The 13,773-nt window shown below is 51.2% G+C and overlaps 1 protein-coding gene across 1 annotated transcript in view; it reads left to right on the top strand.

The window, feature by feature from the left end:
- LOC114108463 (pleckstrin homology domain-containing family M member 1) overlaps positions 1-11,384 on the top strand; it is a 45,481-nt gene extending 34,097 nt beyond the window's left edge. Inside the window, exons 9-12 of the mRNA XM_071603939.1 lie at positions 2,713-2,906; positions 7,881-7,944; positions 8,361-8,518; positions 9,253-11,384. Of these exons, the coding sequence (XP_071460040.1) occupies positions 2,713-2,906; positions 7,881-7,944; positions 8,361-8,518; positions 9,253-9,364 (528 nt within the window). The 3' untranslated portion in view covers positions 9,365-11,384. The remainder of the gene's footprint in view (positions 1-2,712; positions 2,907-7,880; positions 7,945-8,360; positions 8,519-9,252) is intronic.
- The last annotated feature ends 2,389 nt before the right edge of the window (positions 11,385-13,773 follow it).

Below are 13,773 nucleotides of genomic sequence, written 5' to 3' on the forward strand. Positions count from 1 at the left end.
GGTTTTTGGTTTGTTTTTCTTTTCTTAAAGGGGTTTAATAATAGTGTATGTCTCAGGCCGAGCATGTTGGTGCACACCTGTAATCCCCATAGCTAGGAAGGCTGAGGCAGGAGAATCAAGAAATCAGAGCCAGCCTCAGCAACTTAGTGAGGCCCTAAGCAACTCAGCAAGACCCTGTCTCTAAATAAAATATAAAAAAGCCATCTCAGTAGTTAAGTGCCCTGAGTTCAATCCCTAGGATCCCCCCAAAATGAAAAAAATAGTGTATGTCTTGGGTCTATTGTGAAGACTGTGGTAGTACTGCCTGTCACTTAGAACAGTGCCTTCTAACAGTGCCCTTTCCCTCCCCTGAGGCCATTCCTATCTCTTGTCCCTAATTCACTTGTTCAGTCCCTAATTCAAGACCACCCATCTGTCTACCTATTCATCCATTCATCTGTTCAACCACAAATCCATTAATAAATCTTTCCTGTCCTGTCTTGTCCTATTCCATCCTATTCTATCCTATCTCAAATGCTACCCTCTCCTTTCAAATCTGCCTTCTTTCCAAAGCATAGATTTCTACTAAGACAGACACAGAAACACAAGGAAGCAGTTGTTTTCTTCTCTCGAGGCCCAGGACCTGCACGCTACACAGTCTTGCCTCATGGATGTGTCCTCAGAATTCAGGGAAGGTGACTCCAAGTAAATTCCACTCCTCTGGGGAGGAAAAACTCCAAAGTTGGCTTTGCTTTGGCCATTCTGTTGTTCACCCATCACCACCCCTGCCCTCAGTAGTATTTAACTAACTACGCACAGAAAACTAACCCTCAGAGTCACCAGGAATGCACCTTTGACCGTGAGCACATTCCCTCTTCCCCAGACCCTGATACTTCAGTCGGGCCACCTCCTTACTCAGTACTGGAATCCTGTGCTCTTCCTTCCTTCTCCCTAGGAAACTGCAAAACTTTTCTAGGCTTATCTGAGATCAGGAAATATCCAGCTCTCTATCAAAGATCAACCACCTGAGAGAGACAAGAAAGTCCAAACAGAAAGTGGCTGGCCAGGGCTTTGGGGCCTTATTGTTTGCTATTGCAGCTCTGGCTGACCCACTTGTTCTGAAGCCCAGCTGGCACTTGGCAGGATGTCAGCCCCAGAGTGTGGTTTTTGCTTTTGTCTTTCTCTTCCACGCCCACAGGATAGGGACAGCCCCTGGGGAGCACAAAGTCCCTGCCAGTCTCTAGCACTGGGCAGTGTTTGGCACTCATTCCTGTGTGTATTTCATCTGAGCCTCACTCAAGGCCAGACAGATGCTGTTACAGGAGAGCTGAGCCATGGCTGGAGGACAGCAGTTTGACCCAGGTCACCAGGGGTTTGCCATTGGGCTGCCCTCGAGCTGGGGGACTGCTACCTCAGGGCTATAGGATATGGAAAAAGGAGTTGTCCGTGGCAGGGGGAGAGAGTGTTGCTGGTGGAGCTGGAAGACAAGAGGCCAGAGGTCTCCTCAGCTCCCAGATATAGGGACAATTCTGAGAGCCCCATTACATTCTCTGACCCTCAAAGGGACAGACAGGCTCTTAAATAGTCGCTGACAGAAGTTCACATTTACTGAAGATGAACTCTGTGCCAGGCCCTTTGCCAAATACTTGCATGGAATATCTTTTAATATAAACTCAAAATAATCTGCCAGGCATGGTAGCACACACCTGTAATACCAATCACTTGGGAGGTTGGGGCAGGGGGATCCCAAGTTCAAGGCCAGCTTGGCAACTTAGCAAGATCCTGTCTCAAAATAAAAGAAAGGGGGTGGGGAAGCTGGGATGTAGCTCAGTGGTAGAGCACTTGCCTAGCAAGGACCTGGGTTCAATTCCCAGCACTGCTAAATAGTCTCCTGGCATTGATCCTTTGATTTTCCTCCAGTTAGCCCCAGCTCCTTAGCATGCCACAAGGAGTTCTTCTAGTCAGAGTGGCTGCCTGGTGTTCAGAAACAACACTGCAGCTCAGACCTGGGCTCCACTTTCCACAGGCAGGTCAGATACTTCAGCTTCTCAGAGCCTCAGTTTCCTCATCTATAGAATAGAAATGATGCCACCTCTCCCCATGGCTTGTTCTGTGGATGAAAAGAGGATATGATCAAGGTCCCTCCCTATGTCTGGCAAACTGTATTAGGGCCAGGATCTTGGGTAGAACCTTCAACTCTCTTTCAATCTGTTGAGAGAAGCTGAGATTGATCACTCAGCTCCACAGAGTCACAGGGGAGTCCTGGTGGTTGTTGGCAAGAGCCCAGTGCACTTGGGGAACCTTGTTAAGCTGTGTCTGCTCTGTGGTTTCCTGTAGCTAGAGCCGCAACACCAGTCACCTGGTTCCTGAGTCAGGGCCCAGAGGGGAGCACCTGTTTCCTATAGGCAGGAAAAGGAAGTTGGGCATACAGGAAAGAGTGGGAAAGAACTGTGAGGCCCGGAGGAGGGGGCCTTATCCAGAGTGACCTCCCATATCTTGTCATGGTTGGGAGGGGGCAACACGGGTGTCATTAGAGGAAAAGCTGGTTTGGGAGTCGGACTGTACCATTTCTGAGCTGTGTGCTCTTGGCCAAGTAGCGTCATCGCTCTGAACCTCAGTTTCCTAGTCTATAAGATGAAGCTAGTGCTACATCCCTTGGAGAGAGCTGCAGGGCAGGTGAGAGCTGGGCAGTGTAGGCGTCGCTAACAGCCAGCCTTTCCATGGTGTCCCCAGGTCTGTCGGCAGGCCCTGAAGTTTCTGGTGCAGATCCGGGCCCAGCCCCTCGTCAACCTGCAGCTGGTGAATGCCTCTCTGTACGAGCATGTGGAGCAGATGCGGCTCATTGGCAGGAGTCGGGAACAACTGAAGCTTCTGGGGGATTACCTGGGCCTATGTCGAAGTGGTGCCCTGAAGGAGCTGAGCAAGAGGTGAGTACCTTCTACATGCACAGGCCACACACGCTCAAGGCGGCTCCTTGAGCAATGCCAGGGCTGGGCAGAGAACTTCCCATTGGGCTTGCAAAATCACCACATCCTTCAGGGGTGTTTTGTTTTTTGAGTTGTTTTTTTTTTTAATTTTAAAAATTTTTTTTAGTTTTAGATGAACAACATACCTTTATTTTACTTGTTTATTTTTATATGGTGCTGAGGATCGAATCCAGTGCCTCACACATGCTAGGCAAGTGCTTTACAACTGAGCCACAACTCCAGCCCCTCAGGGGTAGATTTTGTTCATATATTTATTTATTTATTCAACAAATTGACTGCTTGGGAGGCTGAGTAATAAGGATTATAAATTCAAGGCCAGCCTGTGCAATTTAATGAGACCCTGTCTCATAAAATAAAAAGGACCAGGATGTAGCTCAGTGGTGGTGCATCCCTGGGTTTAATCCCCAGTACCACCAAAAATGTGTGGGTGTGAGGGTGGGGAGTGTGTGTGTGTGGGGGGGTGTAATTTATTTGTTGAGAACATACTCAAGCACCTGGCAAGCTGTACAGGGTGCAATGCTGAGTAAAGTATACCAGAGTCCTCCCCTCTGAAAGCCTCTGGTCTAGGAGGGAAGGCAATGAGCTAACCAGCAACTCCAATCAGGGGGCGGTGGGGAGAGGAGAAGTATACCCAGAAGCTCAAGTAAGACCTCTAACCAGATTCGGGGAGGTCCCAGTGGGGAAGACTTCCTGGAGGAAGTGACGCGTAAGGTGAGACCTGAAAACTGATTAGGAGGTAGAAGAGGAAAGAGGAGGGGAAGAGTGTTCCAGAGAGAGGAATAGCAGGTACAGGCCCCAAAGGAAGGCACTGTACACAGAAAGCACAGGGAGAGCATTGTCTGGAGTGGAAAGGGAGGCAGGAAGCGTGCGTAGAGGCAGGCGAGACACAGCTAGCCAGGTGATGATGGCTGTGCTCCGGGTCTCCTTCCTGCCGGCCCAGCCTCCGTGCCTTGACTGTTAGATGCTGCTGTCCATGGCAGCATCCTTCCTGAAACCCTCCAGGAGTGTGTGATCAGAGCACACCCTCAGGAGCCCTTCCAAGAAGCTCCTGGGTACCCAGGGCCTGGAGGCCTTTGTTTCCCAGGGATGGAAGGTGACTGCAAGCTTCAGGATGGACTCAGATAGTCTCCCTGCCATCACAAACCTCTCCTAGCCTAGCATGGGCTTTGGGTTCACCTTTTCTGGGTCTTTGAAACCAGAGTAATTTATAAGCACCTCCACCTTCTCCAGAGCCTCACCTCCTCAGGGGCTGCCAGGGAGCACTGTCTGAAGGGTGTCTTCTCGGCCCTGAGTGCAGTTGTTTTTCCTAGAGTCATGCCTGCTTTGCTCCTCCGGGCAAGGGTATGCCCATACAGGTCCCCTGGGGCTGTCCAGTGCTGCAGGGAGCTCTCTGGTGGGTACTCGGAGAACTGGTCCCTCACAGGCCCATAGAGCCCCCAGGGCTTTCTCTTCTGCAGGGCCTGGAAGAACAGAAAGCCCCTAAAGGCTCTGCCATCCCACACCAGCTGGGTACCTGGGCCCGCCCTTTTCAGTGAGGCTGACTCTCTCCTCTCTTTTCTGAGGTTCTGTGACCCAGGACTCCAGACTCTCCAGAGGTCTGCCTTCCTGCCCCTAACCAGGTGGTAAAAACCTGGGGTCATATCTAGCATGTGTGAGGCCCTGAGTTCAATCCCCAGACACACCCCCACACACACATGCACGCGTGCACACACACACACACACAAAAAAAAACAGGTGACAAGTGGTACCTCTGTCACCCTTCCTGACACCTGCAGGGTGGGCTGGCACTGACCTCATCCCATACTCTGCCTGCTGAACCGTCTCTGAGCCAGCCTATGATTGGTGCCATGGGCAGCCTGCCTCTGACTCTCTGGCCCTGCTGTCCCATCCCTGTGTACCTGGCCTGCTAGAGGACGAGGCCACACTTGTGGAAGTCCCCTTTTAGAGGAATTAACAAGACAGGGGAAAGAGCATAGGAATAGCTCCTGCCCAGCTCCAGACCCACATGACTCAGGGAAGTCACTTCTCTGAGTTCCAGCTTTCTTGCCTGTAAAATGGGTCAGTGATCCCTATATTCATGTGGCCTTCCACGTCATGGTGAGGGGCTCAGTGTCTGAGCTACAGATAAGCAGGCAGATGGCCTGGGTCAACTTGGTATGTGCCTGAGGGGGCACCTGACTCAACTGGGCAGGGGCCAGAGGGCCAGGGGGTTCCAAGAGATGGCATCAGGGTTAAGGGTTTGCAGCATTCTTTTATTTTAAGAAAATACTTATTTTCTTTACAAAGTTAGTCAATTTGAAAGGGGTGTTTATAATAAAAGGGAATGAAACAGAACGTGCATGTCAGCTCTTCTCAGATTCCACCACCACCTGCACCCAGGCCTCACTGTCAGCACACTGGAGCAAGAGAAGAAAGGGCCAGGGAAAGGCCTGGCTTTCCTGGCTGAGGGGCCTTAAGTGGGCAGCGGATGGAGCACAGTTCACAAGGGCCCAAACAGGCTCAAGACAGCTGGATGCCGGGCCAGGGACCAGAACTCGGAGGCCCTGTGGCCCCCACTGAAGTCCTTTGCACTTCATCTGCCACCAGCATGGAGCCACTGAAGGGTCTGAGCCGAGATTGTCATGGTTCAGTCTGTGGTTAAGAGACCGTTCTAGCAACCGAAGGTGCAAGAGCTAAGGAGAGAGTCCTGGCAAGGTGGCTGGTGTCGTTATTGACCCCAGGGTCTAGGGAGACCTGACCGAGCTAGCCAGAGGGGAGGCTGGGAGGACAAGAAAGGAGAGGACACGATCAGGTTCTGGATGTAGGAGGTAAAGTCAAGAGGAGCTGCCCCTTGCCAATGGCAACAGACTGGTGGGTCCCCTGAGAGAAAGGGGTCCTCTCGCAGGTCTGGGACATGTTTCTAAAAGCATTCTTTTGGGCCTTTGGGAAGGAACCATCACAGAAATGCCTCACAGGGATGTTCCCACCAGACCTGGTGGCTCCTACCAACAGCTGAGTAGAGGTAGATAGAGGAGGAAGAGGGGCTCAGAAAGAGGTAGCACCCAGGCTGCCCACTGGAGACCTGCAGATCATTTGGCCTTGCCAGGGTCAGTGATCCCTATGTTCATGTGGCCTTCTGTCCCATTACCCTGTAAGTTACAGGAGTTAAAAAGCAACCTTCTCCAACTTCCACTGTCTCCCAGAGACCCCTGAAATTCTCTCCGGTCCCTTCTCCAGACAATCAGCCTCACACCAGAGGACTAAGAGGGGTCTTTCCATTGTATGGGTGAGAAACTGAGGCCCAGAGTAGCCCAGGGTTTTCTCCAGTGCCCAGGTGTTTCTCTCCTGGAGGACAGCATGAGTGGTACTGCTTTCCTTCTGGCCTTGACAGAGCATCAGTTATAGAGCCCCACTGAGAGTGTGACAGGCCCAGGGCACAGTGACTCTCAGATCAGGCTATAGGCCTGACTGGCTGCCAGGACTGTAGACAGAGGTAGAAGACAGGGACCTCTCCATCCAACTCAGCCCCACCCTTCCTGCCAGCTTGGAGCCAGCCTGTGTGCCTATCTCCCACCATGTTTTCCCGGTGATAAATGGCAGCTTCCTGTTCCCAGAAAGCTGGAAGTTTACTAAGGAAACCAGCATGGTAAACTGAGAGGCAAGTTGGCAGTGTCCTCACCCCACATGGCACAGTGTGGCCTGCCTGGCTGTTTGTGGGACCATCCCACACTGGGCTCCCCCTGAACCACACTAAGGCCATTGGATGGGGTATGGCCAAGCCCCCATTCCTGATGCCAGACACCATCTGTTCCAGATGTCCAGGGCATCCTGTGCAGGTTCCCAAGCTTCCTCTGACTTGGAGTATCCACCCCCCACCCCAGGACCTGCACAGGCACATGAGCAAGGCTGGATAGGGTTCTGTGCCAGGGATTTTCTGCAGGCACTTCCTCTCCATCCCTCAGGATGTGACCCGGAGTCTCGGCTGTTGGTGTAGTGGGAACCAAAACAGGGCTGGCGGCAGCCCTTGTCCTCCACTCCATTCCCCTCTGAAACGGGATCTGCTGTGCTTAGAACACATCTGAGTTCCTTTCATGTAGCACTGAAACCAGATACTGGAATGTCTTTTCTTCAGCTAGACCAGGGGCTGCCAGAGGGCAGCAGCTGTATCTTCTGCATTTCTGTCCTCAGCAGGGTCCCTGATATGTAATGGTGGTAGAGTTTCAGTGGAGTGGAGAAGGATGCTGGCTCTAGAACCAGATACCTGCATGCAAGCTCCTGCTCTGACTCTTACTGTGTGACCCCAGGCAAATTATTTAAACTCTCCACATTTGCCCATTTTCTCAAAGTGGGAGTTGCAACAGGCTCAGCCTCAGAGCATTGTTGCAAGGACAGATGAGTGACTGAGGGTAAAATCTCAGCCAGTTCCTGGTACTGGCTGTCAGTTTTCATCATCCTCATCCTCATTATTATTTAAAAAAAAAAAAAATTTAGACGCTGATAGGCCTTTGTTTTGTTCATTTATTTATATGCAGAGCTGAGAATTGAACCCAGTGCCTCACACATGCTAGGCAAGTGCTGTACCACTGAGCCACAGCCCCAGCTCCACCCTCATCAGTATTAGTTATGTGCTCACTACCTGCCGGGCACTGTACCGAATGCTCTAAATAGATTATTTAATCATCAAAAACAATTCCACTTCTTAGAGGAAGATACCTGAGGTTCAGAGATTAAGCAACTTGCCCAAGGACCCACCAGCTGGTTAGTTTACCTGGGAGGCCAGGGCAAGTCTGGTCCAGCTGACTTGTGCTCTTAGCCCTGCCTGGCGAGGCAGAAGGGTTATGGTTGGTTAGCAGTGCTGAGGGAAGGAAAACAGACAATGCAGGGTGGCCCAGCCTCCAAAGCCCTTCTGAGGAAGCTCTTGTGTTTTCTTTGCAGGCTCAACCACAGGAATTATCTCTTGGAATCTCCCCACAAGTTCAGTGTTGCTGACCTCCAGCAGGTAAATGTGTCCAACTCTCCCCAAATCTCTATAGAGAGGCCTCATTCCTGGAGAAATCAGAAAAAGAGATGGAAGAGGGGTGTTTCCGAATATTGAGACCAGATAGCAGTGTTCAACTTTTTCACATCTCAGAATGGGCCTCCCTGCTGCCCCAGTACATCCTGGGCAGTGACAGACTCCCCTGGTTCCCTGGCAGGCAGCAGACTCTAGAATCCTGGGTTGAAAGTGTAGGACGCTGCTTTGCTCAAGAGAATGGAGTAGATTTGGATCTCATCTGTAAATCCAGTAACTCCCCGTGACAGCCCAAATTGGGGAAGTCTCCTTGCTAATAGAGGAGCTGGAGGCAGTTCCTCTCAGCGGGGAGTCTGGTGCCACAATGCAGCTGCCTGAGGCCAGGCTTGTGCTTATCCCTACAGATTGCAGATGGGGTGTATGAAGGGTTCCTCAAGGCCCTGATCGAGTTCGCCTCCCAGCATGTCTACCACTGTGACCTGTGCACGCAGCGGGGCTTTATCTGCCAGATCTGCCACCACCATGACATCATCTTCCCCTTTGAGTTTGACACCACAATCAGGTATGCACGACACCCACAGCTCTGCACAGCACTATAGGGAGTAGCCCTAGCTTTGCCACTCAGGAACAGTGAACATCCACTCTGTGCCAGAGCCTGGCTGGCAAAGTTGTCTGGAGCAGCCCCTGCCTGGGGCTCCCATGGCTCCCTCCTGTACTGAGCATCCATCACCCTGGAGAAGAGGTGGCTGCCGGTACTGAGAGGGACCCCCACCTCAGTCTGCAAACAAGCTGAGGAGGGACTGAACAAGCTATGGCCCTGGCCCTAAACCCCTGGCACAGAATGGGCACCTATGGGTGGTGCTTGCCACAGCTTCTGCCACTGTAGCGATTGTTCTTATCCCCAGTCATTGCTCAATATCAGAAGCCTCTGAATTGAAAAATTCACCCAGACATGGGGAATAAAAAGCTGCCCCAGGGAGCACATTCCTCCACTTCCAGTGAGTACACCCGCCAGGGTTCAACCCTGCATGGGCCTGGAGCTGTTTTTGAAACTATGTTTTTAAAGATAGGTAAGAAATCATTTAGGGACACTCAGGCAGCACTTGTGAGAAATGAAGTGGATGGAGAATCTCCATGCCCGGCATGGCTGTGATCTCATCATCTAAAGCAGGCAGGTAGGGGCTGCCAAGAAGAACACAGCCTCACTATGGGATCTGACCAGAGCCCTGGCCAGCCCCGACCCCAGGATGGCCTCTAGTCAACTGGCACAAACTGTGCACGCTGCTCTCTCCCCAGGTGTGCTGAGTGCAAGACCGTCTTCCACCACAGCTGCCAGGCTGTGGTGAAGAAGGGCTGCCCCCGCTGTGCCCGCCGGCGCAAATACCAGGAACAGAACACTCTAACCTAGGCCAATCTCCTCACCCACCCCAAGCCGTCCCAGCCGGGTTTGCCATCACCCCAGGCTCCTCTTGGTGTGTCACAATGTCTCCCCTTTTCAGGAAGACCCTCAGGTGTGACTAGAGAGCATGGGCCTCCCAGAGAAAGCCAGGAAGCCCAATGACATCCCATGGCCTCCCACCTCCCTCTGTCTCAGGAGCAAGGACACCACCAGATGTCCTCTGCTCAAGGCTCAATGGGGCCTTTCATCAGGCTGGGCTCACCTCACTGTCACACCTCCATTAGGGCTGTTCAAACGCTGTGGAAATGAGACTTGGGGGACATTTTCAATTCCACATTCCTGATTAAAAGGTCTAGTTTTTTAAGGTGGGTTTTTTTCCCTTCATATTGCAACAGAAAATATTTTTTTATTCTTGACCCTGCACAAGTCACCCAAGAAACCCGGGCCTTCTCACCCTGGTGGATGTGCACACTTAGGCCTGGCCCGAAGGCAGGCAGTCAGGCCTGTCAGCGGACAGGTGCCTTTCCTTCGTCCTTGCTGGCACTTGCTGCTGACAACTCCAGTGCCACGTGCCAAACTGCTTCCAGCAGGACGAGTAGTCATCCTGATGACTACCTCCTTTCTCTCCCATCTCATCTTGACTTCCTATCCCCTCGCTTCTCACCTGGAAAGTCCTCCCTTTCTAAGAGTCAGAGCCCCCTCGCTCTTCTCTAGTCTGGAGTCATTGTGCAGAAGGGGAAATGACTCAAAACCAGCACTGTCAGCACTTTGAGCCTTCCTCGGTTGGGGGAAGGACCTCATCTTGCCCATTCTCCTCCCCCCACCCACCTTACTCCCACAAAGATGGGCAGGACCTGCCTCAGACTGACTCTTGAGGTCACACCCCTGCCTGACTGACTCCTGAGTAGGCTGGACCCCAGAGAGAGCAGTGACCAAGGGCAGGGGCTGCCTCAGATGACTGCCGTGACTGCCGAGCCCTACCCTGTGGAGAAGTGACCCTGTCCTTCCGCTGCTGAACTGTGCAGGGACATGCAGAGAAGCTATCCTGTGGGTGCTTCTGCAGCCTCAGTCTTACAAAGCCATGAATTCACAAAGCTGCCCTGGACTTGCCCAGCAAGGGTCTGCCAGGACTTGGAGAATTTCCTTGGAGTAGAATCGGTTTTTGAAGGGGTCCTGGGGGCTGGATGGGAGCCTGGAGTTCCCCTCTAGGCATGTCTAGGTCCTTGAAGTTTGGGGAGGGTGGGTGGTCTCTGCGGCCTTCTCCTCCTCTCCTGGACCCAGCAGGCTCCTCTCACTGTCTCACCTGCCCTCAGCTTGGAGTCAGAGGCCTCAGGTGGAGATGTACCTGTCACTGTCAAGAGGTGAGCCTTCCCCCATCCTCCCTGGAGTGATGGAGCTGCTGAGTCACCCACCCAGCCCCACAGGGTTGGATGAATTGTGCAATAGAACAAAGGAGACAGTAGGCAGGCAGTGGAGGCTGCCACATAGCTCCTGTGTCCCCATTGTGGAAGGTGGTGCACACCTGTGCCCAGAACACCAAAGCTTCTTGAGCCAGGAAGTGTGACCATATCCCTTCCCCACCCACCTCCCATAGCCAGCATTAACTCTCCCCTGTAAACACCGCCTGATCAGAGCTATCAACTGCCCCAGGTCCCTGAGTGGGCAGGAGTCTGGCCTGGTGTGGGCCTTGGTCCTGGGTGTATATTCCATATGGTGCCCTGGGAGGCAGCAGGAGTGAGGCCCTGATTGATGGGGCCTCCTCACCCCTGGGATTATGTGCATTAGAGCTGCCCTCTCCTCCAGTACCAAAAAAGCTGCTAATGCTGTTGGATGAGTTGACTCTTACCCTCCGCCTCCAGTGGAAAGCCGAGGTGAACCTCAGCAGTGCCCACACTATTCTTAAAATGTTATTTTATGCAATAAACTTTCTAGAAAGTAGGGCTCTGGCCCTGAGATTTTGCAATGTATTGAAGGAACTGCGGCTGTGTGATATTTGAGTGATTTTGCAGTAAAGACCTGATCTTTCTAATCACCGTCTGACTTCTGAATCCTAACTCATGGGAGGTGGGGAAACCAGCCATCATAACCATTGGATGAGCCCCCCACTTACCCATTAGCCCCTGGGCATAGGGAGGTCTCCAGGTCACTGAAGAACACTGGGAGGCAGCAGCTGTGTACCAGGAGTGGCCATCGAGAAAAGAGCCCATAAATCACAGTGTATAGTCCCACCCTTCCGCCCAGGAGTTGGGATCCCCCCTGGGATGGGATTTTAGGGACTTTGGGGAGGTTCACTCATACATTCATCTGTGACAACTGAAGCTGACTCCCCCATGGCTTCTTTCCTGCTCCTTAAATGTCAACACTGATCACGAACACGGCAGGAATTCTTGGAGAAATAAAGCAGTGTGGAAGGGACGGGTGGGAGGGGAGCAGGTGACTTAAGCAGAGCCCCAGAATCATGAATCTTGGATTTAGGGCTCAAAGTGGCTTTTATTTGGTTGCCAGCCTTTCTCACAAGTTCCAGAAGCCCCTGGGGTAGGGGTGGGGGGGGACTCTAGGGGGAAGCCCCCCACTGTCCATGTAAGAACAAAAGAAGGAAACAGACTTAATTCCCAGAAAGTCAGTTTGCAGGAAAATGGAGCAGAAAAGAATAACATTCAGGTCTGCAGTTTCCTGCCATTGAAGATCCCTTTCAACCCATCATGGAAACCCTCTGCCCATCCATGAGCCCCAGCTTCCTCCAAGGGTCTTCCCTCTTCCAGGGGCAGTAGATGGTAGGCCCAGAGATGCAAAGAGGAACTGGGTTTGAGGGCTGGGGGGGGCAGGCCCAGGGGAGGGCCATGGGCATGTGAGCTCATGCTGCCCTGCCCTTGGACTCAACCCAAAATACCTTTAATGCCACATGTTTCCCCTTCCTCCCTTTCTACCTAGAGAACGGGAGGTTTGGAGATCACAGCTCAACCCCAAAGAGCTCATCTCAGTAAAAGTAGTAATAATAATGAAGTGTGTGTACTTGACACTGCTCTTAGTGCATCTCATTTTATCTTCTCAGCAAGCCTATAGTAGGTAGGCGTTACTATCCCCAGTTTATTGGAAAGAAAGCTGAGATGCAGACATAAGTCAGTACTCACAATGTCTAAAGGCCAACACAGGACAGAGCTGGACATCAGCCTGCTAGACCCCAAACAAGGAGTACAATCACTACCAGCCACTGCCATCCTGCCTAGCCAGGACAGATGGGGAGACCTAAGAGGTGGGGTGGAGGGAGGGTCCAATCCAGTCACTATTTTCTAAGTATGCAGGGCAATGCTGAGTTTTGCTGTGACTGCCTCAGGGATCTTAAGATGCCACCAGAATTCAGATGCACTGAGATTCTACTAGCATAAGGAGAACTCACTGGTGGGCAACCCCTCACAGGGTCAAAGATGTGGAGGAAATGGGGTTCAAGAAAGAGCATGGCCAGATTCAGTTTCCAATCAAACACTCAACTCACCTGAAGTACCCAGCTCTCAGCACAAGCATCTAAGGGAGAGGGCACAACTGTTCCTTCCACCCGCGCTACCGCTTGAGCCACATCCCCAGCCCGAGAGCAAAGAAATTTTATTTTGCACCAATAAAAATATGGAAAAATAAATTATTTGTCTACCCATCATGTAGCTCCTGCTTGAGAATATGACTTAAAAAGCAGTTTAGATGAACTGCACTCACCAAGTTACAAACCCATATTAGAGGTGAGACTACACATACCTCTATGAATGTTACAGGCCACTAAAATGATTAATAATGGTTCAGCTGCATTAACAACCTTCTCCGAGAATGTAAATACCTCCTAAGTGTTAGCTTTCAACCAAAACAAAACAAAACAGACCAGGTGCAATGGTGCACACCTGAATCCCAGCAGCTCAAGAGGCTGAGGCAGGAGGATGAGTTCAAAGCCAGCTTCAGGAATGTCAAGGTGCTAAGCAGTTCGGTGAGACCTTGACTCTAAATACAATACAAAATAGGGCTGGGGACGCAGCTCAGTGGTTGAGTGCTCCTGAGTTCAATCCCCACAGTACTCGCCCCCCTGAAAACAGAAAACAAAAAAACAAAACAAAAAATGGGCTGGAAATGTGGTTCAGTGGTTAAATGCCCCTGAGTTCAACCCCCCAGTACAAAATAATAATAATTATTATTATTGTGCTTTTATAAAATATTTTTTAAATGTTGATGAACCTTAATTTTATTCATTTATTTATATGCAGTGCTGAGAATCGAACCCAGTGCCTCACACATGCTAGGCAAGCGCTCTACCACTGAGCGATGATCCCAGCCCAATTGTATTTTTTTTAAAACAGGTTCACTATTAGTGTAACTTCTTATTTTTTAAATTTATTTAGGTAATTTTTGGTTTTTTTATTGTTCTTTTTTTTTTGGAT

The sequence above is a fragment of the Marmota flaviventris genome, chromosome 17 (assembly GCF_047511675.1).
Source record: "Marmota flaviventris isolate mMarFla1 chromosome 17, mMarFla1.hap1, whole genome shotgun sequence".
NCBI lineage: Eukaryota > Metazoa > Chordata > Mammalia > Rodentia > Sciuridae > Marmota > Marmota flaviventris.